Below are 26,980 nucleotides of genomic sequence, written 5' to 3' on the forward strand. Positions count from 1 at the left end.
ACAAATTTTTAGCTTCTCTCTAAAAAGTTTCTCTCTACGATCCTTGTGTGTGGTAAAAGGCCGACTTGGGAAGAAATTCCTAAGACCGCATGGGCAGGGAAACCGCACAGGTAAGAGAATGCTAACACTGGTACACTGCTCTTACTAAAATTCATTTGTATGGAATTACCATAGGTGATACCGCCGCATCGGGAAATGAAAAATAAAGAAAAGAAAACGGTGGCATTGGAAAACATTAAGCAAGCATGTACATCATCCACTTAACACTATGAACCCAATGATTGATACCTCAACCCCTCGATATCAATCCTTCAAGAGCAATCAAGTGCTCTTAGTAAAGTATAGGCAGTAATTCTTTCTCAACAAGCAAAAAGGAGCGGCAGTTCAACAATGCGGCTTCATAATCTTTGAACAACCTTAGCAAGTAGCATCACTCTGCAATTAGCCATCCTTGGCCGTTCGCTCAATTTTTTGTACATTGCAGAAGAAGATACACCCTCCTGCCGTCAGAAGAAATCTTTCGACATTCTTATCGGAAGAACTAAACACAGAGACAAAGTTGTGACCTTTCCCTCGAATAGAAATGATCCTCTACGCAAGATCCGTTATCCAGAGACTTGGAATGATTGTCTATATCTTCCATTATTTAAGGGACAGCAGTTACTTACGCTTTTGTTCCAAGAAATTTCTGCCGAGGAAACGAAAAATGTTGCTGTGAGAAAAGTAAGACACAGACAAAGAAACAGACCAATAAAAAGATGAGCGTGAAGGCCCACAAAAAAATGCCATGTTGGCATTCTTCGATGCCAATACTCAGAAATCATTATCGGTTGCAACACCAAATATTTGGTTTACGACAGTTGCGCAGATCGGTTCCAATAATTAGCTAAAGCTAGTCTAACCAGTAATCAATAGATGCTTCAGTTATGTGATTCATTCAGAGCATTTACCACCATCCAAGACAATCATAAGATCTGTAGAAATTTCGTAGAACGAGGTAGATAAAATGATAGAGGTAATCGACCTTCCAATATGATTCTGCATTGAAAGTTGACACCTAGAACACTTGATTTTTGTTCAAGTTTGTGTTTAGACTATAAAGTTTTAGTCCATAATGCTGTACCATCTCGGACTAGATGCACTTTCATAGTGAAATATTGCAGCCTACACACATTTTTTATAGCTCTCTTTCAGAACCAACAAGCTTTTCAATCTACACGGACAAAATCAAAGCAAAATGGACCCTAATGACTGCACAAATGGATCAATTAGGCCATATCTCTTGTGGACGTTCCCCTTTTCGGAATGCCATCGTAGCTTGATTTTCATTTTTGTCAAAGATGTGACCTCATCTTCTTCTTCACAATTTTTCATGTATGTCCCACTGACAAGGACCAAATTTACTCCATCTCAAACAGTCCTATTCCTTTCTTTCTGAATGTTTCTGTATTTCTTGCAAGGCCATTCAAAGAAAAGTCAATTATAGAAACCTTATAAATACCTGATGCCTCGCTATTCGCCACAGGAATATGTATCATCAGAAAGGAAGCTTCTTTCCCTCTGTTCTATATGTTCTACGACAATGACAGTGAAGAATTATCAACCAGTGCTTTGTTTCACTTTTATCGTTGTTCACTCGTCACAAATAAAACTGAAAATCCGAAATTTTATAACACAGACTAAGGTAAAGGGCCATAAAAGTACGGTTCAGCAAGTCATAAGATTGCACCAACCTTGACTTTATTTGTAAACGCAGTAGATTTAGCCGTCGCAGTGCCCCCGATGCTGAATTTCGGATTCTTATCAGCAGGACTCAGTATTTGGAAAGAGCACAAACGGTTCTCATCAATTGTCATCACAGCACCAGCATTAAACTCCCCACAATAATTAGGCGCCGAAAATATGGTCACGAGTTGCTTGTTGGCAAAAAACTCATACCCATCTTCAACAACCTGACATGCCAATAATGAGGTGAAAAAATTGTACAAGTGAATATCGACCATCTTGAATTCGAAATAATCGATTCCAGGGTTAACTATTCTTTTGCTCAAAGCAATCCCAAACCTCGTGACCACGGCAAATCAAGTCAAGATCCAGCCTCCTCAGAAAATCCATCACTCTGTCAGGGCCAAAATAATAGGAGACTCCCCTGTCGTTCGGCCCCCACCCTCGAATGTCCTTATTAGGATCGGACCAAAGAAGATCGCATAGCAAACCCTTCTCTGGAACATTGGTGGGCCGAGGTAACCTTTTGATCTGGTTCAAATTGTTGAGATCAGGAGAGAGTCCGCCGTGCATGCACAGTATCTTATCATCAATAAGAGCTGCCACAGGGAGGCAGTTGAAACAATCGTTGAATATCTTCCAGAGCTTGACATTGAATCTCCGTTTACACTCGTCGTAAAATCCGTGAATGCGGTTCACAGATGCACATTCATGGTTTCCCCTCAAGAGGAAGAAGTTTTGTGGGTACTTGATTTTGTAGGCGAGGAGAAGGCAAATTGTTTCCAGGCTTTGCTGTCCACGATCGACATAATCTCCCAGGAACAAGTAGTTTGAACGAGGTGGGAGTCCACTGAACTCAAAAATCCTTAGGAGATCACTATACTGGCCGTGGATATCTCCTGTTAGACAAAAAGAGATATTACCCAATGGCATACTTCGCAGTAATTAGATGTGTATCATCTATGGTGCTGGAACCAAATTTCTGTAAGGCGAATTGTCAGCTGCAGGATAGTACAGCAGTACAAGTGATGCTATTAGAGAATGAGATGGTTCGAACCTTTCATCTTCCAAGGACAAAAAGACGACGGACATAAATATTTTACTGACACTAGCAGACCTTCAGTTCAAATAATGCAAAACTTCATAGTTTCAAGACCGATGAAATTGACATGTGTTCATAGCAACAAAATGACATTGGGACAGCATACTGGGAAATGAAACGGCAATATTGTATCACATTCTGGTACACAAACCATAATGATGCCTCATTTACTGAAAGCAGACCATGCGGAGTGCCAGTCATTTGCAGAAAGAAGGATTGATCAGCCAATAAGTCTGTGATGTGGAAAAAGAGCATAACAAGTGGCTATCGTTGAAAAAGGAATTGAAGAGACCATGTTTTCAGAATCATCATCCAGAAATCTGCTCTATGTCAGAAAGTGCAACCATCTCCTCACTCCGAAGGGATATGACGGAAAAAGGCCTTGTCACGAGCTGGACTCGAACCAGGGGATCAAAAGACAGGCCCAGCGAACTACCATTTTTTCTGATCGTGATTTATGTAACCCAGTTCGTCACGCTCGGTAATTGTTGCTTGATTCTTCCATTCAACAAATCGTCGCCCACACCAATCTATTTCGAGTTAAGCAATCAATGCAAGCAAACATATTCTTCCACTCAAAACAACTGAGGCCAGGGAACTTCCCCTGCCACGGAATTCACATACCAGACAACTGAAACTTAGTTTGGACTGTCTCTCAAACTCATCATTCAATCCAGCAGTTTAACATACCATCTGTTTCCTTGATATTCAATCTAGGAAGCATCTACTTCTGTTTCGTGAACATATAGCAACAGAAAAGGAGAAGAAACGTGGACAACATGATATACCTGTTCCTCAATTATGATGTTAAAGCATGCTTAAATTTAAAAGACAGACTCTAGTGATTGCTAACATGCAGTCAGTCCTTGAACTTGAAAACGAACCACAGACTCGAATAATACAGGGATTAGAGCGAAGAGTAAAGTACCGCAAACTTTGATGGGTGCTTCAAGCTCCAAGAGATTGGGCTGGCTCATGAAGACGTCCCTGGACACGAAACAGAGCTGCTTGATTTCTTCCTCTGAGAGCTGCACTTGCTTCCCTGGCTTGCCTCTGACACTGAGAAGCCTCTCGATTATGGAGTTCAGAACAGATGTTTCCATCTCTCTCTGCCCAACCCAAAAGACTTCCCTTCGAAGTGGAAGGAGCACAAACCAAAGCGAACAACAAAGAGAAGATGATGATCAAGAATACCCACTTTAATAGTCCGCCTGCAGTTCTGCTTGGGTCCAATATATTCTCATCATGCTTGAGAGACAGAGACAGAGAGAGAGAGAGAGAAATTTGGCTTTTAGGAATGGAGGGCCTGGGTTTGAAGTGGGAAAGAGGGGAGAATCATATTCGAAAAAAACCATGGATAGAGAGGCGCGCGTTCAGATTCCGAGTCGAGCAGAGAGAGAGAGAGAGCCATAGAATTCCTCTGTTTTCTCACCAACCATACTCAAAAGAAAATCAAGAAGCTGCGCATCATCCCTAGAGCTCGCAGAATGTCAGAGTTAACTTCAACTCGCTTTAATAGTCCGTCTGCAGCTCTGCTTGGGTCCAATATATTCTCATCATGCTTGAGATACAGAGACAGAGACAGAGAGAAATTTGGCTTTTAGGAATGGAGGGCCCGGGTGAAAAAGTCTTAAACCTATCATACAGAGGTCAATTTAGTCTTCAACTTATAATTTTACCAATTTAATCTTAAACATTATCACGATTTTTCAATGTTGTCAATTTGGTCAGCTTTGGCTTAAGATTATTGACTTGGCAATATAGTAGTGTCAACTGTCCTACATGGCAAGTGCCGATAACCGGTGCCGACATGGATGATTATTGCAATTTTTTTGTGTTATGATTTTTTTATTTTTTTCTTTTCTTTTCTTTTTCTTTTTCTTGTTTCTCGATCTATCGTCGCCCACAAGCAAGGGCATCGCGGCGCTCGCTAGATGTTCTCGACATAGATCTAGGCCGGGGCGAGGGTGTCGTGGCTCTCGTATGTAGCCGGCGATCAACGACTGGTGGAGAAATAATAAAAAGGAAAGAAAAAGGAAAGGAAAGGAAAAAAGGGAAAATTTAGAAAATTTAATAAAGAAATTACAAAAATAGTCAACGTCAACGCCGATCATGCCATGTAAGGCGAGCGGTGCTAACTAGACCACCGGGTTTCGGTGATCTTCGACCAAAATTGATTGGATGGATAAAATTGATAAACATGAAAAAAAAAAGTTTAGGATTAAATAGAGGGTTAATACCAAGAAAAATTCTAAATTGGTATACATGTGATAAATTTATCAAAAATTAATTTTTTAATCATAAAAATCCCAAACCGATGCATCCGTGAGAATTTTACCCCAAACTAATTTTTTGACCATGAAAAATTTCAAATTGATACAATTATGATAAATTTACCCCAAATCAATTTTTTACCACGAAAAATCCCAAACTAGTACATCCGTGAAAAATTAACCTAAATTAATTTTTTGACCACTAAAAATCTCAAATTGGTATAGTTGTGAAAAATTTACCCTTCGTTAGTATCCATTAAAATGGGTTAATACTACGAATAAGCCCAAACCACTACACTCGTGACAAATAGAGGGTAAAAACCTCAAACCGATAAATCTGTCAACTCTTACATGTCTTCAACTAAAACAAAAAAAAGACTCATACATGTTATCCAACTCAGCAATTTGACAATAAAATTAAATGAAAATTAACGTGGGATAAATTCATTGCAAGTGTACCAATTGGGATTTTGCACGGTCAAAAAATTAGTTTAGGGTAATTTATCACGGGTGTATTAATTTGGGATTCTTCGTGATATTAACCCTTAAATAGAAAAAAATTGAAAAGCACATAATTAATTGCCGTACAATAAATTTATAATTTTTTGGATAATCATTTCATTGCATGTGTATGCCTTGAACTTGATGACAAAGGGCAAGGAGCAATGAATTGAGTTATGCTAGACCCTGCCATTGTCAAGCTGAGAAAGGGCTTGGGGCCGGGCCCCCGTCAGATGGCCCAAATTGGGTCAACTCCTTTAACCCTTTTTCTTCCCTGAACTTTGGTCAAGCTGAAAACATGCTCGGTACGCGTGATTCCCTGTCCTGCATGGTACTTTTACACTGAAAAATTTCACGTGTGCATCGCACGTGAGTTCTAACTCCAACATCAAATATTGTCGCCCCACGTGAAATCTATATAATCCAATGGTTTAGAACGAGAGAGCTTCCGATGTTTCAATATATTTCAGTCAAACGCATATCTCGCATATAACAATTTAGAATTGTTCTCACAAATTTCTATCTGTGAAAAGTTCTTGATCGACCGCCATGAAATCAATCTAGTCCGGTCACTAGTTGAATCAACACATAAAAGGTTTAAGCTACAATCAACTAGTCTCCAGCATGGATCATGCTTGCCCGATAGATTACCCACATAAAACCCTAAATAGTTCAGTCAAGGTCAGCAAATTAATCCAAACCATAAGGAAATAGAAAAATTATAATCCGGCGCATAAAAGTTCTACACATCCATGAAATGAAACTGAGACAGCAACACGATTGCCTAATCAAACATGTACCCGACTTTTGTGCTCAATGAATTGGTGTCAGATCAGCAGGTTCTCCCAAGCCCTTGGTGAGGCCGTTGTTCCCTGATGAGTTGTCTGGCAAATGATCGTCGTCAGCCGTGCACTGAGGCAGTGCCCCATCGCCTCCTACAGCACTCAATAACGCCCCAAAAAACCATGAAAGTGCTTCAGCTGAATGCTTGTGACTTGCTCATTTTGACTAATACATAATTATGTACATATATTTTAAATACAACGTTGGAGGTTTAAATGAGGATGAGAGGGTGAGGAAAACATCGATTATATGTAGACCTGAAGATAAGGAAGCAAATCTGCAGAATATCTTGCATTGAATGGGAAGGGCAGGCTTGTCATGGTTAGATTTTATCATGTTTAAGGCATCGATACATGCAAAACGAAAACTGTTTCCTCAAAGATGGTGTCGACGATGACCATTGCCACCGTCAAGCCTTTTATACCGAGAAAATTGTTTGAAAGGGCTTCAACAATAAAGAAAGTAGAATCAAACCTTAAAGTAAATACTAAATAATCTCGAAGGATCTCTTACTATACTACAGGTGAATCCGATTCATCATCGAATCAGTGTTTTCATCGTTCAAATCCTTGGTTTTCTTATGTTCATTATCGACAAATACCTTGAAACGCCCGTCAGTTCATCCCAAATATAGAGTTCAAATAAAACCATGTCTAGAAACTAAAGGTAGATAACAAATTCCTTAAACTCAGAGAAACGTAGTATCACCTCCAATATTGTTAACTGTGTAGCTCTTGCCCTCGTTTGAACTCGCAAATATTTCCCCTTAAACTCCATCAAAATTACTCCAGCCTTTTCATATTCTCCGATTTAGTGGCAGATGCACGCTTCAACATAATTCTAGGAGTAAAAATTAAAAGAAAATGATTTTCACTGCTTTATTTCAAAATTTCGAAAACAAAAGAAGGAGACACTACATTTGGGTTAAACTATAGGATTTCATGGAAAGACACACTTCAGCATGAAGTCAAGAAGATTCAATCGCATTTTTTTTCAATATAAATTGGGAAAAGAGAAGGAAGCATATTGTAGAACATTACCTAGTTGAAAACGAATTCTCAGAGGAATTGTCAAAAATGATGTAGCATATATAAATAGGATTACTGAGGAGAGGTAATTCAATATAATAAGAAATGGAACATAACAATGGGAAAAGATTTTTTTTCCAATTCAACTCCAATGAAAAAGATTTAACCTATCCATATAATGAAAGTTACCACACAAAAAGCATGAAAATTGTACATTACTTAGAAAATGTGTGGTCAAAGATGTTAAAGTATTTGACATCGATCATACATAGGCTTTTAACATGTCTTATATTCATGTAGTATCCCACTACGTATTGTTTATACATAGGATTTTATTCAAGTTTTATATGAGACGACTCCCCATTTGTCAATTCTACTTGTTGTTCTTAGTCCGGTTTGCGTGTGAGAACAGGTGTTAAAGTACTCCACATCGTATGTCTAGGATTTCGATGACCCTTATATTCATCTTGTCTCTAGCTACCTATCACCTTAAATTTTTATTTAAACTATTTACAAAAGGGTTAAAATTTTCTTAAGTGGTTGGTCAATAAGTCATGTGGTGGTATTTCTCATTTGGGATAAACAAGTTCGCTTATGTGAAGTTTAATTTCATGAAATCCCATACATGTTGAGAGAGCTGTAAAAATGCCAATAAGCAAGTGGATTTTGATTATGTTGAGTTACATATGTTTGGAGTGGATTTTCACCTCAACTATCTTAAGCACCTAAATTTTTTTGTCAGCCCATATAAAATGAAATGCAAAAGTACATATTACCACCAGATATTAGTCTGCGAATTTAAAAATTTATTATCTACTATTCCCCAAAGCAAGAATTGCAAGATTTAAGATCTTTGTCAACTTGATAGCATGACACTGGAAGACAGAACAAAAATAAGCATAGAATCCATGATTTTACGTACGAAATGTGTGTTTTATTAAAATCTAAATCGGTTGTCTAATTTGCTAATGTTTTCCAATTGTTCCTGTCGTTCAAAAAAAGCTTAAAATGTCTTTCAACTGATAACAATAAAATTATAATTTCCGTCTCTCACCTTTCTTCTACTCCATCTAATTGTTTTTTCATTGACTTCTTATTCAGGAGTACAAGTTTTCATTTTTTTGCACTTTTTTTTTTTATACTTCTAACGGTGCTTATAAGTAAGTGAAGGAGCCTATAATGGGTACTAATAAAATGCTAGAGCAAACTAGGTGTTGCTTTGACCCCCAAAAAAAAAAAGTTGTTGCAAGTAATTCCATATTTTTTTGGATATTGTCGTCTTTGTAAGAAATGAAATGAAATGATGGAATCAAACAAAAGCATTAGCATGTACCTCTTTGAACGCCTTGATTAGGGACGGCTGATTCTTCGACAGCATATTTTGATTGCTTCTTTCATGGCTTCTTGAAATCAGTAGGCAGCTCTATTGTGGTCGGCATCGGCGACGTGTGTAGGACGTGCACAACAATCGAATCGTCCATTTCTTACTGGAGAATCGAACACATTTCATGATCCTTTTATTGTTCGAGTTGGTAGAATTTAACAAGGCTTTGACTCATGAACTTGGAGAAAATTTCGTCTCCTACTAAATCATTGAGTTTATAAAAATATGATAGATCGTGTTCTTCCTCAACATGAGTTTTGTTTTCGTCCATCTCCACCAAACTATTCACACATACATAGCACAAAAAACAATAGCTGATTTTCTTAGATCCAAAACATAAAGCATGTATGAAAATGTGCCATTTAAATAAATGAAAAGCCAAAAGTCATCACCTGATGATTAGCTTCGACAAGTGAAGTTTTCAAAACAAGTGCGAAGTCAGAGAGGTCAAGTGTTATGTATTTGGGTGGGATAGAAAAGGGAACGTGAAAAAAATGGAAGTCAAGAAAGAGAATGAAATCCTTCCTTGAGTTTTTATAAACATGATTAATTTAAATAAGCAGATTTGAGTGTACATTTAATTTGATAAACATGACAGGTGTTCCTATCCTCAAAAAATGATGTGCATGAATTTTTGTTCTAGTGATATGTAATGTTTTATGTCAATAAGCCACTCTCAACTCACTCGTTCTTCGTCAATTATGTCGGGTAAAGGAAAAAAGAGTAGAGTAGCTGTTCTTTTCCTTCATCGTTTAAAGTTTAGAAGAATATAGGAAATGAAAAGGTTGAATGTGAGAAAGGATGATTTTCCACTCTATACATAGATGGCCGAAGAGATGTTTTAAAGTACTCCACATTGTGTGTCTAGGATTTCAACGACCCTTATATTCGTGTTGTCTCCAACTATCTATCTACTTAAACTTTAATGTTGAACTTTTTACAAAAGGGTTAAAATTTTCGTAAGTGGTTGGTCAATGAGTCATGAGGTGGTTTCTCTCATTCGGATTAATCAAGTTCGCTTGTGTGAAGTTTAGCTTCATGAAATCCAAGATATGTTGAGAGAGATGTAAAAATCCCAATAAGCAAGTAGATTTTGATTGGGGTTGATATTATGAACAACTCCAAATTATACACTTGTAATAAATCCAAATTAGTACACTTGTAATAAATTTACCCCAAACTAATTTTTAAATTGATGCACTTGTGACAAATCTACCCTTTCTTAATTTTTGTTAAATTTTACTGTCAAATTACCAAGATAGATAACATGTAGCAGTTGACGGGTATATTAGTTTAGGATTTTTACTCTCTTTTTGTCACATATATACCGGTTTGGAATTTTTGTGATATTAACCCAATTTAACGAAAATTAGCGGCGGATAAATTTGTCACAATACCAGTTTGGAGGATTTTTGTGGTCAAAAAATTAATTTGACGTAAATCTGTCACGGGTATACTATTTTGGAGTTTTTCGTGATATTAACCCATTTGATTATGTAGACTTATATATGATTGGAGTGGGTTTTTACCTCAACAATTGGTGGTTTCTTGAAGTTAGCAAGTAACTCCATTCTACTCAACATTGGCAATGCGGGTGGGAATTGCACAACAACAGAATCATCCATTTCTTGCTCGAGAATCGAAGACATTTCATTATTCGTGTATTGTTCGAGTTCAGAAAAGTCAACAGGGCTTTGGCTCATGAACTTTGAGAAAGTTTCATCTTCGTCTGAATCATTGAGTTTATTGAAGTACGATAGATCGTCTACTTCCTCAACATGATTTTTGTTTTCATCCATCTCCACCAACCTATTCGCACATATATAGCACAAAAAACAACAGCTAATTTTCTTTACAATGAGTGTAAGTTTTTTATCTTCTTCAGAATCTAAGTCATCGGAATCAATGTTAATATTTTTAAACAACAAAAATTAATATCAAATCATTTTCGTCGATGAAGAATTTTTTTTTCCTTCATTCATCTTTATAAGTGATACAAGCAATTAGTTTTTAAACTTTTTTTGTAAAATTATTTATTTTTTCGTGAAACAAACACATCCTTAATTAACAAAGAAAAACCGCTAATATGGATTGTGGAAAATGAAATCGAGAAGGGTAATAATATAAATCTTCGCGGTCCGATGGCTATGATATTAGGTAAGTCATTCTTCCAATATTTTTAAAAATGAGTTAAAGAAGCATCGCCAATGAAGGTATATCTATCTCCCATTTTTTTCCCTCTTTCAAATATCCAAAGGAATTTACATGTGCTTATCGTAACCACATTAAACAAGTGCATGCCTTGAACTTGATAATGGTATGGGGCAAGGAGCAGCGGGCACACGTGAACAAATTCCATCACCGAATGTAATCGGATTGCGGATTGGGTCGGCAAAGCCCATCGTAACAAAACCCTACCCTGGAATTGGGTCTCTAATGCCCCCCTCAGCCTCTCGAATTTGCTGTGTTCTTCTGCAAATTTTATGTATTCTCGATCTACTTCTTAATAAAAAATTTAAACTTTTCAGACAAAAAATAAAATGAAAGGGAGCAGTGGGCTGAGTTATCTTGGACCCCGCAATTGTCGGGCCGAGAATGGGCTCACGCCGGGCCATGTCCGATGATCCATATTGGTTCCATTTTTTTTTAAAACCTTTTTCTTCTCTGAACTTTGGTCAAGCCCAAAAATTCATGTGTGCATCCAAAGCATGGGAAGTCATTTTTTATCTCTGCCAGTTCTTATTGTCACTCCACGTGGAACCCGGGTAATTTGATAGTTGAGATGGAGTGAGTTTTCGTACAAAACCGAGCTTGATGTTTCAATATATTTCAATCAACTGTGTACCTCGCGTTTATAGAATTATTCTCTCAAGTCTCTATTTGTGAAAGTGGAAAAAAGAAAAAACCCACCTCATTTTTATAAGAGTCATCCACTATAGTCCTTCTAAACCCTTAGGGTGTGTTTGGTCGTCGGGATTTCTGGTCGGGATAGGATTGGATAGGATAGGATAAGAAATCTAGGGATTTGGCCATATCCTATCAATTGTTTGGTAAACTGCGGATTTAAAGTCAGATATTCTCATATCCTATCATATCTTGCATTTGGTAGAACTGTATATCAATGTAAATGACATATATGCCCCTACGTGATGCCCATGAAATATTTCGATCTTATTACTATAAAAATAACGTTCTCATACACAAAAAAAACTTCAAAATATATACATTTTGTTAGATTTTCAAACCTCTTTGCAAATAAATAAATAAATAAAATGAAAATAGAAACAAATGAGACAAGAAAGTTGGCATCATTTTAAAAGTTAGCTTTTATATGACGGATAAAAGAAATCCTATCCGACCTTATCCTACCCCCTCCCCTCGGATTTTTTTATCCGGGTTATATCCCCTCTATATCCGACATTATGCTATCCGTGACACCTACCAAATATGGGATAAGATAAAACATATCCTATCCCGAGTTTTATACGGACGACCAAACGCAGCCTTACCGTTTGGCCCCCATGAAATCGACCGAGTATGGTCACAAATTGTATCAACACATAGAAATTTGGAGTCATAATCAACAAGTCTTTGTTGGCACCTAAATTTTGATTTTTAGAAAATCATTTATATAAGCATAAAATGAGAGTTATTCATAATTCTCACAAAAAAAAAAATTTTATGCATTGCATATTTAATTTTCGTCAGTCAAGTGTGCGTCATGTCAGCTAGGGCTAGAGATGAGTCAATTGAGCATGATTCCAACGGATGACCGAGTTAAAATCGACTCAAAAGTCACTAGAGAGGGTGCATAAATTTGTTTACTATAATTTTGTACTCAAAACAGCCCGTTTGAGATCTTAAAATTGCAAAAATGCCTTAATTAATTACCCATTTTATTAATTAAGGTTCAAGTGAGTCCGAAATCACAAAATAAGCCCATAAAACATTGAAAAATAGCCCATTTCACCCTCCTCATTCATTTGGCCGAAAATTGTAAGAGTCTAAATCCAATAGGACTTCTCAAGATCAAAATTTTCGATCTAACGATCGACATCTAATTGGAGTTTTTGATCTAATGGTTTAAATAAACCCTACAACTTAAAACCCTACTTTTCTCTATAAATACATCTTTATGCCTAGGGTTAAGGGGTTGGCAAAAAAAATTTTGCTCATACACAGAAATATTCATGAGGAAATACAGGGCGAGAGAGGAAAATTTTTGGCATCCAGAGAGAGCTTTGAGAGCAGAAAATTCAGAGGTGTCTCTTGGGTTGCCGAAGGCGTCTAAATCGAATGGTTTCTCCGTTTGTGTCATTGGCCACCCTTCTCTTCCATCACCGATCGAGCATCCCAACCGAGCTACCAATCAAGCGTGTTTGGTGCTATTGTCCAAGTTGTTTCCAGCTCTATTCGTGTGCAAATTACTCAGTGCAGAATTTGCTGCTGTTCGGAAGGTAATTGAGCCGCTATCCAGAGGGGTTTTCGCATCGAATCAATCCAAGTTTTGCGCTACGAATCAAGGTAACTTCGAGCACAATTGATGAGTACTTCAAGCATGTTTTCTGTGCAATTTGATTGTTGTTTCAATGTTGTTTCCACACTATGTACATGCTGTTTGGGGATCAAATTCGTTGCTGTCGGGGGAACAAATTCGCTACCGTATGAGTCCAAAACAGAGTTGCCTTGGATAATTTTACTTATTAAATTTTACAGTTTTTGCAGTAGCTTTTAGGGCGATTTTACAATTATTTTGTGGGCGATTCCTTTTCTGTTTGGTGCTGATTTTTTCAAACAATTGGTGCTCAAATTATTGCCGCAAATTAAGCCTTGAAGAGCTACAAAAATTGTGTTTTTCTTCTTTTCACCGAACTCTTCGGGCCGTGCTAAATCCCACTAGCTGTCCAAGTAACCTTGCTCGTTCATCAATATTCTTGGGTTCGAAGTTCAAATTAAGTGATTCTTCCATCTTGTGATATTCTAAATCGTATTTATGTGATTGAATATTTGATGAATATTGCATGCTTTCCAGATAGATTATAGTTACTCAATTTGAAATCTTGAATCTAGAATATATATTTTCGAATCACTATGAGCATATCCTTGAACAATTTTGTTGCCAAATCTTTCATGTTCAAAATGTCTGAGTGAATCTTGAGATATGATGTTTATCTTTTTGGATCCTTTACATATCTCCTGGTGATGGATTTTTTAGGTAATCTGAATTTCAATCACATCTTGTAAGATATCGACATATTTTCGAAATATTAGAACAATATCTTATGGCCTAATTAAAATTTTTGAAAATATTGAAGAAATCTTTAAGATTTGGAAGTTATCTCAATTATCTTGAAAATCCTAAGCGATAATCTTTCCAATTTATAAAAGATATCAATCCTTTGTGGATAGGAGTTTATCTCCTTGAAAGTTTCGAAATCTTTTAGGGATTTTTTCAAAAATTCAATAAATGTTTGAACATTTTTAAATAAAACTACCCATAATATATGCTCCATTATGCTTGACCCTTCGGAATATTAAATTGCAAGCCTTAACCATGATCTTATGGGATGAGACGGCAATTTAGTATAAGATTTCTTATTCTGCCCTTTGGCGAGAAGGGATGATGACATCTTATACCATTATCCGCATACTAGCTCGAATCTCCGAGAATGTTGCGAATAAAATCTCGCTCTAGCCCGAATCTTCGGGAATGAGAAGATTCATCGGAAAACTCGGAAAATAAAGGTATATTATGGGTATTTGTATTTAATTTTGTTCAAATTTACGTTTAAATAAAATAAAAAAAACATTTAAATCACGAACATCGGTCAAGAAGACATGTTTCATGGAATTGGGTACCGAAAGGGTGTTAATTAAAAATGTTAATTAACATAATCAAATCCCCGAGCCTTAAATTTCTAGTTAGCAGAAAATAAAGTATTCTCATGTACTTTATTTAGGTATCTAATCTACCTACCAAAAAAGCTTAGTGGCGGTTCCTAAAAAAAATCAAACCTAAGTTGCGAATTAGTAGGGCTTGGGAGAGGCCGTATTAGGTTAGTTAATTCACTTAATTAACCTAATAATCCATTAACCTAAATTAATTTTTTAGGTTGCGACAACTTGGCGACTCCTTTGGGGACTTTATGAATTTGCTCAAAAATTTAATTGGTGAACAGAACTTGCAAATCAATGATCGGAAATTGATCTTCAATTTTCGGAATTTATTAATTCACCATTAATTAATTTTCAGACGAATTTAAAATTTATGGATTTAAGCTGTGGATTTCATGATATATGTCTTAGTTGGTCGTTTGTGATTATTTGTGGTGATTGGATCATTTTTTTTGGGCCATTTTGCCCTCTGTTCGGTTTTGCCGAGCGACACCGAATTAGTAGTTGGCGAGCTCGGAATAAGCTCAAATTTTGTGGGCCACACGGAAACGGCGTTTTGAACATAAGTCATCGCTGTTAGCGATGTGGTACGATGGATTTTAGCGATTCGGGATCATCTTGATGAGTTTCCGGGCATTTCTTTGTATTTTTAGTTATTTGTAGTTATTTTTTGTCATTATTTTTTATGCTTTTTATAACATGTTTGATCTGATGGATTATACTCATTATGCATGATTCATGACATTGCATTTGACCTTAAAATGTTAGACCACCTAGGATGCTGTCGACGTAAGAATCTGTCTGGCCTTAGGATGGAGGAATGGATGTTCTTACCCTTGACCCCGATCGTGTTAAGATTCCCCGTTCAGGCATGAATCTGCGGGCACGAGGGGTTTTTCTTAACATTCCCTAAGCTTAAAAGGGCGAAAACACGGCTTAAATCGTTAAGTCAGGCTCACTCTTGAAGGCTCTAAAAATCCGGCTAATAAAACATGCATATGCCATCTTACTTGTCTTTGATATCATGAGTATCTTTTCGTCTATGCGTTTTTTATGAGTCAATCCATGGCTATTAGGCATCTTGTCTTATTATGTGTGTCGTCTTGTAAGTCTATCACTTCATGGGGCACGACAATATTCATCTTGTCATGGTGGCAAAGAAGGATTTGGTTGACTGGCTCCCACAACTTGATGAGGTTACACGCCATTACGTGGAGAGTCGACAGGGGAAGCTCATTCATCTTCTTGATATTCATGTTCGCATCGGTATGATCCAGGCCCTTGCTCACTATTGGGTCCCTCGGACGGCTATTTTCTTGCTCGGTAACCATGAGCTCACCCCTACATTGGAAGAGTATAACGTGCTCATTGGTAAGTCTCTCGACGCCGAACTCATTAGCCCATACCTAAAAGCGGATGCCTCACAAGTTCTAGCTGAATTTTTTGTGGTCGATCTATCTGTCGTGCAAAGAATTTTAAAAGTAAATTATGGATACTGCTCTTTCATTTTCCTCACAACTGCTTTAACAAAGCTCGATCACCGCAAAAGGGCAAGATCTTTTTCTTGGCTTTCTTTGGTCTGCTCATTTTTCCTCATTATAAAAATTCTATAATTCCTCGTCTAGCACACTTTGTCCAATAGGTTTTTTGAGGAAAGGAATTTTGTGAATACCATCCTGGCTGAAACGGTCATTTCTCCGAATAATTTTACATGGGGCAAGTCTAAAGTCCTTAGGGCCCCTGTTGAGAACTTCGCACCTCCATTGGTTATTTACAAAAAAAAGCAATCTAATACCCCCGACTATCATTTTTCTGAATGTATAAAACTTGTGAGGGCTCCATCCGCTAAGTCTCTCTGATGGCATGCTAGCTGGTTCCAATATAAGGAGGCTCGTCTTGCCTCTAGCCGCGTTGGTCCCCCTTATGGGTTTTACGGGGATAGCCGAGTATTATCCACCCCGAGTTGTTCGCCAGTTCAAATGCATTCAGAAGATGCCTCCGCCTTTACCGTTCGTCCGCACCCAACTGAACCTTGAAGACTTGATGATGGATCATGAGTAAACAGTTGTCACCACCCGTTACCTGTGGGCCGCGAGTCAACCAATCAAGCTTAATTTTCCGAGGAAGCCTTTGGAGCCCGCTGAAGAAGCTTACCGATCCACCAGAGAATATCGGTTGTGACATTCCATTCCCAAAGATTGGTGTCCGAAGCTTCCCGATGTCACTCCAACCAGTTACACAAACAATGAGCTGAGGCGTTCGTTAGTCGAGGCCCATGAAGAGATCGCCGTGGCACAGAAAACAATCAAGCGTCTGAAGGCTCAAGTCGGTTCCCAACCAAAGCAATTGAAGAATGGAACCGGGCCCTCGAAGTGATAGGCTTTTGTCGAGTCACATCATTATGTTATTTCTTGTTTTCCTAGGTCTCATGTTATGAATTTTTGTCAAATTTTGGGTTTGATCATACTTTCGTCCAGTTATTCAGTTCTGTTTTAGTCTGACCTGCGGGAGGTTTTCGAATTTTTACACCCTTTTCAAGATGGATTTAGTCTTCGAATCTCAAATGAAAGATGTTCACAGGATTCTGATCTATCATGTAGGAAAATTTTGTGGTGATCTGATGCATTTCCTATTTAAGATCGAATTAATAGTCGGGATGGAGCAGGCTGGAATTTCACACATTTTCAGACTCCATAACCATTTCGCGATTTACCCTCAATGAACGGCTTCCTCTGTTAAAGCACCAAACATGAAAGTTGTAGGTTGTTGTCTCGAATAATAGCCTGCAAAATTTCGGAATTAAATTCTCAGTTTAAGGGATCCCTTAGTTCTTTTAACAGCAGGTAGACGAAACAGTTTTCTGAACGTAATTTTTTGTAAAGATACATTAAAATGATTTGATCTGCTCATATCTAGCTCGATCGTCCAACACAAAAGTTGTTTATCAGCCTCTTGGCTATAAGATGGTAAATTTTCACACCATTTTCACCATTGGATGATTTTTCATGAATAATTTCCTAAAACCCGACGAGGTTGAAACCTGCAGGTCAGGGTCACGAGTCAAGTGCTCATGAGTCTAGTATAGCCATGGATCGACTTGACGTCTCTCACGCATTATACTCATCATATGACCCTTCTTTGCAGGTAATCTATCACGCGTTCTCCACGAGTTACCCGATCTCTGGCTAAGAAAATGGCATACAATGCTGAAATCAACAACGCAGTCCGGGAAGCTCTGCGGGAGCAATTCGAGGCTATGAACCAAAAGTTTGAGGGTATGATGAGCCGGATGATAGAACATATGATGGCCACTACTGTTGCTTCTACTAAACACCTGATCGGTCCAACACTTCAAAACGTCGTCTTTCTGACCACTCTTGCAAGCAATCCTAAGAAGTCTTCCGAGCATGTCCCTGGTTACACCAAGCCGCTAGAGGATGTTGTCATTGCTGGCGCTAGCTCGAGCGCCCCATCACCAGCTCTCATCTCCCAAGCCATCCCCGTGACTATGAGACCGTCCAATGAAATGGCCAAGTTATTGGCCCAAATGGAGCAGCGGATCCGTGAGGTGGAAGGAATGCACGTCATACCCCAGATTGACCTGTCTGTCTTTTCAAAGATCACGGTGCCAGAGAAGTTCAAGATGCCTAACTTCGAGAAGTATGATGGGACTTCCAACCCCGTCCAGCAGTTCCAGATGTACCAGGCAAGAATGAACAAGCATGCGACCAATGGCCCCCTAATGGTTCAGACTTTCCTAGTTAGTATAAAAGAAGCTGTGATGAGATGGTATACGGACTACGAAATCTATCGGATGGATGATTGGGAGAAGGCAGCTAATACTTTTGTCAAACATTTTAGCTTTAACTTGGACGTGCTCACCACCAAAGAGGATCTTGAGCAACTTGAGATTGAAAAAGGTGAAACGATCAAGCAGTATGCCACCAGGTAGAGGAACGTGGCATCTTAGCTGAAACCGGTCCCTCCCGAAAGGGAGCTCATGAAATTGTTTGTTTCCACCCTGCTACAAGTTATGAGAACTCAAATTTTGGGATCCGCTGCCACGTCATTTAACCATCTCATCACAATGGCTTAAGAAGTTGAGAACGACATGAAGAAAGGTTGGTACGGTGATGCCACCACGACAACCAAGATGTTTGTAGTAAGGAAAGACAAGGAGCCGGTCCCACATGTTAACATGACCTATAGCCAAAAAGCTACGACCTAGACGTCGGTCGTACGGATCCCTAATCAGCAGCAGGCTGATTTCGATGCGCAATGACAAAGAGGGAATATACGGTCCCCTCGACGGTTTACCCATCTACCAAGAACCTTGTCGTAGGTACTCGCGGTTCTATGTAAGAGAGGTTTACCGACTTCCGAGCCTCTGCGACCTAATAACACGAGCTTTCCGAGATATGATCCATCGAAGAAATGTGATAACCATTGTGGGGAGCCTGGATATGACACCGACGGCTGTTTCGTATTGAAGCATCGGATTCAAGATCTACTCGATTCTAAGGCATTCTCGTTCCAGGGAAACAAACAACCGAATGTCCAAAATAATCATTTGCTAGATCATTCGGGTAAAGTTAATATTGTATTTGGGCTAGGAATTAGACAGGTTGGTGTTGTTAAGGTTGAAGTAGCCGATATTCTTGACGCTCCGATTAGGGCAGGATATTATAAGGTCGGTGAATTGATATCACTCGATCGGTTGAATGAAAAGGTCTCCGGTCTCATGAAGAACGGATTCATAGTCTGGACAAGTCAAGCCAAGACGGTGACAACTATATCCCGGATTATCATTGATTGGGATCGGGAGCTTGTAGCTTTGACCCAACCCGGGACTTTTCAAGAGTCTCGGGTGGAAAATGCCGATGTGATCGACTTGATCAAGAATGACCCGGAGTTGGCACATATACCCGCCTTGGAAGATGCAACGGATGATGAACTCGGAATCATCATTACCTCACCCCAGCATTTTCCATACGTTAGTGATAAGGCGGTTCCTTGGTCCTATGATCTTGCCACGATAACAAGATCAGAACATGCTTGTAACGATGACCAGCTGACAAAGCAAGTTACCGAGAAGGATGCTAAGGAATTCTTGGCCGTGATCAAAGCAAGTGAGTATAGCGTTGTCGACCGGTTGCGGAAGTCACCAGCTCAAGTGTCCCTACTTGAACTCCCGCAATCATCCGAGAAGCATCGGGAGTCCTTAATGAAGGTACTCGGTCAAATTCATGTACCCGAAAATATTGAGCATGACAAACTGGAGAATTTTGTATGAACGATCCTTTTAAAGGATCAAGTCGCATTCGCCGACGATGAGATTCCACTCGAGGGGTCGGGTCATAACAAAGCTTTGCACATAACAGTTAAACACAAGCAAATTCATGTGGCTCGAGTACTTATCGACAACGGGTCGGCATCGAATATTTGTCCATTAGCCATACTGAATCGTCTTGGGATCAACTTGGCCGGGTTGCAGACGGCCCCAAGACTTCCGTCCGGTCATTCAATGGCGTGAAGAAGGATGTACTAGGGCGGATCAACTTGGAGATTCAGATTGGGCCTTATTTGTTTGACGTTCTCTTCCAGGTACTAGATATTCCTTCGGCCTTTAACCTTCTCCTAGGCCTTCCTTGGATTCATAATGCTGGGGCTGTTCCATCAAGCCTTCATTAGAAAATTAAACCTCTAACCGACGGGGAGACTATATCAATCAACTTGGGCGATGAGGAAAATCCGAAAGAGGTTAAGATAGAGGCAAACCTTTCCAAAGAGATGTCCGAGCGCTTGATTAAGCTCCTGAAGGGTTACCAAGACATTTTCGTCTTGTCCTATGCAGATATGCCCGGTCTTGACTGTTCCATTGTCGAACATTGCTTGCCGATCGATCCTTCAGCTTAAAGAGGAGGTCATGAAGCTTCTCGACGTAGGATTCATTGAGACTACAAAATATTCCGATTGGGTCGCTAACATAGTCCTTGTCATGAAGAAAGACGGCTGCATTCGGGTTTGTGTCGATTATTGAGACTTGAACAAGGCCGATCCTAAAGATGATTTTCCCCTCTCACATATTGACGTACTCGTTAACGGTACTACAGGATTTGAATTATTTTCATTCATAGATGGTTTCTCTAGATACAATCGGATCCTGATGAACGTCAATGATAAGTTGAAAACCACTTTCACCATACCATGGGAAATGATCCATTACCGGGGGATGCCATTCGGTCTCAGAAACGCCGGGGCCACTTACCAACGGGCCATGATTGTCCTTTTCCACGACATGATGCATAATGAGATTGAGGTTTACGTCGATGACATGATAGCAAAGATAAAGCATAGAGAAGATCACGTTGAAATGCTAAAGAAATTGTTCGATAGACTCCGAAAGTTCAAGTTACGCCTTAACCCCGCCAAGTGTGTCTTTGGGACCAGCTCGGGCAAGCTGTTCGGATTCGTGGTAAGCGGTAAGGGTATTGAAGTCGACCTAGCTAAAGTCAAGGCTATCCGTGAGCTTAAGCCGCCGACGACGATTAAAGAAGTCCGAAACTTGATGGGTAGGCTAAACTATATCGCTTGGTTCATCTCTCGGTTATCAAAGATTGCTAAGCCGTTCCTCAAGCTGTTAAAGAAGAATGCGCGAAGCTTTTGAAAAGCTGAAGCAACATCTCATGAATCCACCCGTGCTTGTTCCTCCAACACCGGGGCAACCTTTAATCCTCTACCTCACAATCCATAGTGAGTCTTTGGGTGCTATGTTAGCCCAAGAGAGGCGGGAGGATGAAAAAGAACAAGTCATTTATTATCTAAACAATAAATTCACAGCTACGGAAATGAAGTACTCCGAAGCGGAGAAAACATGTGTGGCGTTAGTCTAGGTACTGCACAGGCTTCAGCAATATACCTTGCATTACCAGGTGCTTCTGGTGACAGAATGCGATCCTATCAAATACTTGCTGAATCAACCCGCCTTGATTGGTAGACTTGCCAAATGGCAAATCCTCATCTCCGAGTTTGATATTTAATATTTGTCTCAAAAGTCAATTAAGGGACGGGCCATAGCGGATGTCCTAGCCAAAAATCCGGGGTGAAATGATGATGCCTATCATTCTGAGGATCGAATCATGTCGGTGGAGGATTACATCTGGAATATGTATTTTGACGGAGCTGTCAATTTATTGGGGTCGAGCACATGCGCGGTTCTAATATCTCCAGGTGGTTAGCATTATCCTGTGGCAGCAAAATTGGTATTCTCTTGCACAAATAATATAGCAGAATATGAGGCGTGCATCCTCGGCTTGCAAGCCGCAATCGAGAGGGGAGTTACTCGACTCAAGGTATTTGGGGATTGGCGTTGATTATCCTCCAAACAGTTGGAAAATGGAAAACCCGGGACTCCAAATTGTTGCCCTACCACGAGTATCTGGATGAATTAGTGGAGGAGTTTCACGATATCTTGTTCGAGTATTTGCCTAGAACTTACAATCGGTTCACCAATGCTTTGGCTACCCTGTCCTCAATGTTACAAGTCACTAATGGACTTTAGGTTGAGCCGTTAAAGATCGAGGTACTAAGGAAGCCAGCATATTGTATGGCTATGACCGATGAACCCGACGGCAAGCCATGGTACCACGATATCAAGACTTACGTTCAGAAGCGGGAGTTTCCGGATGAAAGTACCGCGTCCGACTAAAGGTACATAAAGAAGATGGCCTCAAAAATTTTTCCGAGCGGAGAGAGTTTATACAAACGGTCGTTCGATTCGGTCCTTCTAAGGTGTATAGATTCCACCGAAGCGATCCGTTTGATGATGAAAGTGCACAAAGGAATTTGTGGTCCGCACATGAACGGACACATGCTAGCCAAGAAGATCATGAGGTTGGGCTATTCTTGGCTTACCTTAGAGAGCGATTGTATTCAACATGTCCGGAGCTGTCATAAATGCCAGATTCATGGTGACATGATTAACGTTCCTCCGAACGAGCCGCATCGATTGTATGAACCATGGCCATTTTTTATGTGGGGCATTGACGTGTTCGGTCCTATTAATCCTAAAGCATCTAACGGGCATCGATTTATTATTATCGCCATTGACTATTTTTCTAAATGGATCGAAGCTACATCATACTTGGCATCCACGGCTCGGAATGTCGTGAAATTCATCCGTTGAGACATTAACGCACGATACTGTTCACCTGAAGCCATAATCACCGACAATGGTTCAAACTTGAACAACAAGCAAGTCGATGATCCGTTCAAGGAATTCAAGATCAATCATCCGAACTCTTCACCATACCATCCCTAGATGAACGGAGCGGTGGAAGTAACCAACAAGAACATTAAGAAAATCTTAGTTAAGACAACCGAGAATTATCGCGACCGGCATGAGAGGTTGCCGTTTACCCTTGTGGTGTATCGGACTTCGATCCAAACATCTATTGGGGTAACCCCGTACTCTCTTATATACGGGATGGAAGTAGTGTTACCAGTTGAGGTGGAGATTCCTTCCTTGCGAATCTGATCTCAAGTCAAGCCGATCGAGGCTAATTGGATCCAACAGAGGATGGACCAGTTAAATTTGATCGATGAAAAGTGGCTTAGGGCCGTATATCATGGCCAGTGCTATCAGCAAAGGGTTGCTAAATCCTTCAACGAAAAGGTTCAGCCTCGACACTTCCAGGTTGGTGACCTTGTCCTGCGAAAATTGTTGCACATTGTTCCACTTCCGGAAGGGAAGTTTGCTCCAAACTATGGTGGCCCGTATGTTGTGAAGAAGGTACTCCCAGGAGGTGCTTTGATTTTGATCGAGATGAATGGTCATGTTTTTACCAACCCCGTCAATTATGGCCGTAAAGAAATATCATGCTTGATTTGCTCCAACATATTAATCAAGTTACAATTTATCTAATTAGTGTTCATGCATTATACATGTACTTGAATTGTCTCTGTTCGCATTGTTAATCTTCAATGTCGGAGGTTTTCGATCAGGAAATTTCTTTGATTCTGCTGAACCGATCATTTTGAATGAGGAATATCGGGACGATGAAAGGCTAGCCATTTCCTATACACGTCTATATCATAACCCCCAACTAAAAGAGAAGTTTCCATACCGACAAGGTAAAGAGTTATCTCGCAAGAAGTATAATGACCAAGATGATACGAGGCATTCATTTCCTCCATCCAAACATTAAAGGTTGCCCTTTGCTTAACCCCTTTGAACGGTGTTTTGTTTCATGCCCCTGTCAAGAACAACCCACATCGGGGCAATTCTCGGATCAAGGAATGAGTAAAATTTTCTTGCTCTCACTTGCATCAATCTTTGAGTATATTTATTTTATGCGAATTCTGTATTAGTCCAAGTGCCTTAGACATGACGAAGAGCATTTCATTCCCCACATCATACACATTTATCCCTTTGCAAACCCAATTTGAGCGGCAGATTCATTTCTCGTAACCCAATTGGTGATCATCCTAGCAAGGAATCATTTCGGAACATCTAGCAAATGAGCAAAATGCCTTAGGGCAAACTCGAACTCGAAAGATTTGCTTGCAAAATATGTAGGACTTGGACGAGACCCCTTCCTTCCTCTTGAAAAATAAAAATAAAAAAGAGAGGCGAGAGAAGGGAGTAAGAAAAGCAAAGGCTTACCACTCAAAAAGAGAAAGAAAGAGAAAACAATGGGCAAAATTTTGAGTATCCCAAAATCCAAAAAAAAAAGAAAAGGGAAAAAGAAAAAATGAGAAATGCGGCCTAAACAAAGGGGGCCATTTCCTATAAAAGAAAAGAGGAAAAAACTCCAGGGAAAATCTTTGGAATGAAGGGGTGTCTCGGTTGGACGCATTCGAATGTTCCTCGGGGAGTCCGCAAGAATACCATTCTAAGCAAAAAGATGGTTACCAGTCTCATCATTATGCACCCTTTATTGCAAATAAGCCTTTCATTTCTAGGCCTACCTTGAACCTACATTACAACCGTTACCAAAAGTCTCTTCAGATTAGGGCACTTGGGTTAAAGTAGGATTTTGAATTGCTTATGACTATCGCTCAAAGAAGTGCGAGCAAGATCATTTTTACTTCAATTTGTAGGGTTCTTGACTTGTAAACCCGATGCATGCTGACAAGAATCTCATTTCATTTCAAAGCCAAAAATGACTCATACGAGTCCCCTTTGATAAACCCTTTGACCAAACCTGAATTACGGTCCTTGCAAAAGACCTCATAGATTGGTTTAGTCATACCGATTGCGAGAATACCCGGACCCTTGTCAAATGTGATCATGACAGATTCGAGTGTTTTCTCTTACCCATCTCAATGGTCGGGTTCCAAAATCTTTCTCATGAGAGTGAGTGGAAGTCCTTTTTGACTGCAGTTCCTCATTCAATTTGATCAAACTCGTCAAAAGGATCGGACTTATTTCCTTATCGACAAATCCCTATGGAGCTTTGCAACGTAAAAAAAAAAAATCAAGAATTTTTGGACGTGTCATGTTGTGTTAACAATTGATCATGTTCATCTCAAGTGATTAAATAGGTACGATACAAGTAATCTACCTCATTTTGTGATTATCTGTTCGGAGAACCCGGGTAAATTTTCTGAACCTCTTTTCAAATTAACAACTCTTCTGATCATAGTTGTCATGATTTAATTCGGGCAATATGCCCTTTTCGTACTTATCGATTCCATTCGGTGGTACTCATCTCAAATATTGTTCAAATCGGGCAATATGCCTCTTGTCAGGTCGTGTAGACATATGTATCGGCGATCTTGACATCTTATCAAATCATAACGACGTAGCTCTTATGATTTCGGTCTCGAATCGCGAAGACATATGCACTGTGATCTTGACCTTTAGTCGGCTCATAATGACATAGCTCTTATGATTCTCAGCCCTTTATCAAATCATGACGACATAAGCACCCATGATTTTGATCCAAACCAAATCATAACGACGTAGTTCTTATGATTTTGGTTCTCTTTTGTCAAATCGTGAAGACATATGCATCGGCGATTTTGACATTCTTTCAACTCACATCGACGTAGCTCTTGTGAACTTGATTTCACTTTTTTCGACTCGCAACAACATAGCTCTTGTGATCTCGAAGGACATACATATCTTGCGTCATCTCGCATTAGGGGGAAATCTCTGATAACGGATGAGCACAATACCTTAAGATCCTTGCATCAGAAACTTGAAAATTAAAAGGATCATCAGCATTATGAGGTATTTAGTACAACGGGTATTCTTATATGCGATCTATGTGCAGATTTCACATGTTATTTACAGTCTCGCATTTCATGCATCATTTATTTCACATAAAAAAAAATGGGATTCAATCCTGCCAAAAATTACTATCACTTGCATTTGCAAAATTTAGGATTCAATCTTTGGTTTTTAAGCGAAACCTCTACGAGCTTCCACTCAAAGAGGGGCAGCTGTTGACATCTAAATTTTGATTTTTAGAAAATCATTCATATAAGCATAAAATGAGAGTTATTCATAATTCTCACAAAAAATAAATTTTCATGCATTGCATATTTAATTTTCGTCGATCAAGAGTACGTCATGTCAGCTAGGGCCGGACATGAGTCAATTGAGCATGATTCCAACGGATGACCAAGTTAAAATCGACTCGAAAGTCACTAGAGAGGGTGCAGAATGTTTTTTACTATAATTTTGTACTCAAAACAGCCCGCTTGAGATCTTAAAATTGCAAAAAGGCCTTAATTAATTACCCATTTTATTAGTTAAGGTCCAAGTGAGTCCGGAATCACAAAACGAGCCCATAAAACATAGAAAAATAGCCCATTTCGCCCTCCTCATTCATTTGGCCGAAAATTGTAAGAGTCTAAGTCCAATAGGACTCTTGAAGATCAGAATTTTCGATCTAACGATCGACATCTAATTGGAGCTTTTGATCTAACGGTTTAAATAAACCCTACAACTCAAAGCCCTATTTTTCTTTATAAATACATCTTTATGCCTAGGGTTAAGGGTTGGCAAAAATTTTTCTACTCATACACAGAAATATTCGTGAGGAAATAGAGGGCGAGAGAGGACAATTTTTGGCGTCAAGAGAGAGCTTTGAGAGCAGAAAATTCAGAGGTGTCTCTTGGGTTGCCGAAGGCGTCTAAATCGAACGATTTCTCCGTTTGTGTCACCGGCCACCCTTCTCTTCCGTCAACGATCGAGCATCCCAACTGGGCTACCAATCAA

General features: G+C 39.4%; 1 protein-coding gene across 2 annotated transcripts in view; it reads right to left on the reverse strand.

Annotated features, from left to right (window-relative positions):
- Positions 1 to 203: 203 nt before the first annotated feature.
- The window catches only part of LOC115727340 (serine/threonine-protein phosphatase PP1 isozyme 3-like), a 34,448-nt gene continuing 7,671 nt past the window's right edge, over positions 204 to 26,980 (reverse strand). Inside the window, exons 3-4 of one of the 2 annotated variants that reach the window (XM_030657545.2) lie at positions 1,734 to 1,952; positions 204 to 541 (exon numbers count right to left, since the gene is read on the reverse strand). In XM_030657545.2, coding sequence (XP_030513405.1) covers positions 530 to 541; positions 1,734 to 1,952 — 231 coding nt within the window. In that variant the 3' untranslated portion in view covers positions 204 to 529. Of the gene's footprint in view, positions 542 to 1,596; positions 1,953 to 26,980 lie in introns of those variants that run through there. The other variant, XM_048275343.1, reaches the window with a different exon arrangement.

The sequence above is a fragment of the Rhodamnia argentea genome, chromosome 1 (assembly GCF_020921035.1).
Source record: "Rhodamnia argentea isolate NSW1041297 chromosome 1, ASM2092103v1, whole genome shotgun sequence".
Lineage (NCBI taxonomy): Eukaryota > Viridiplantae > Streptophyta > Magnoliopsida > Myrtales > Myrtaceae > Rhodamnia > Rhodamnia argentea.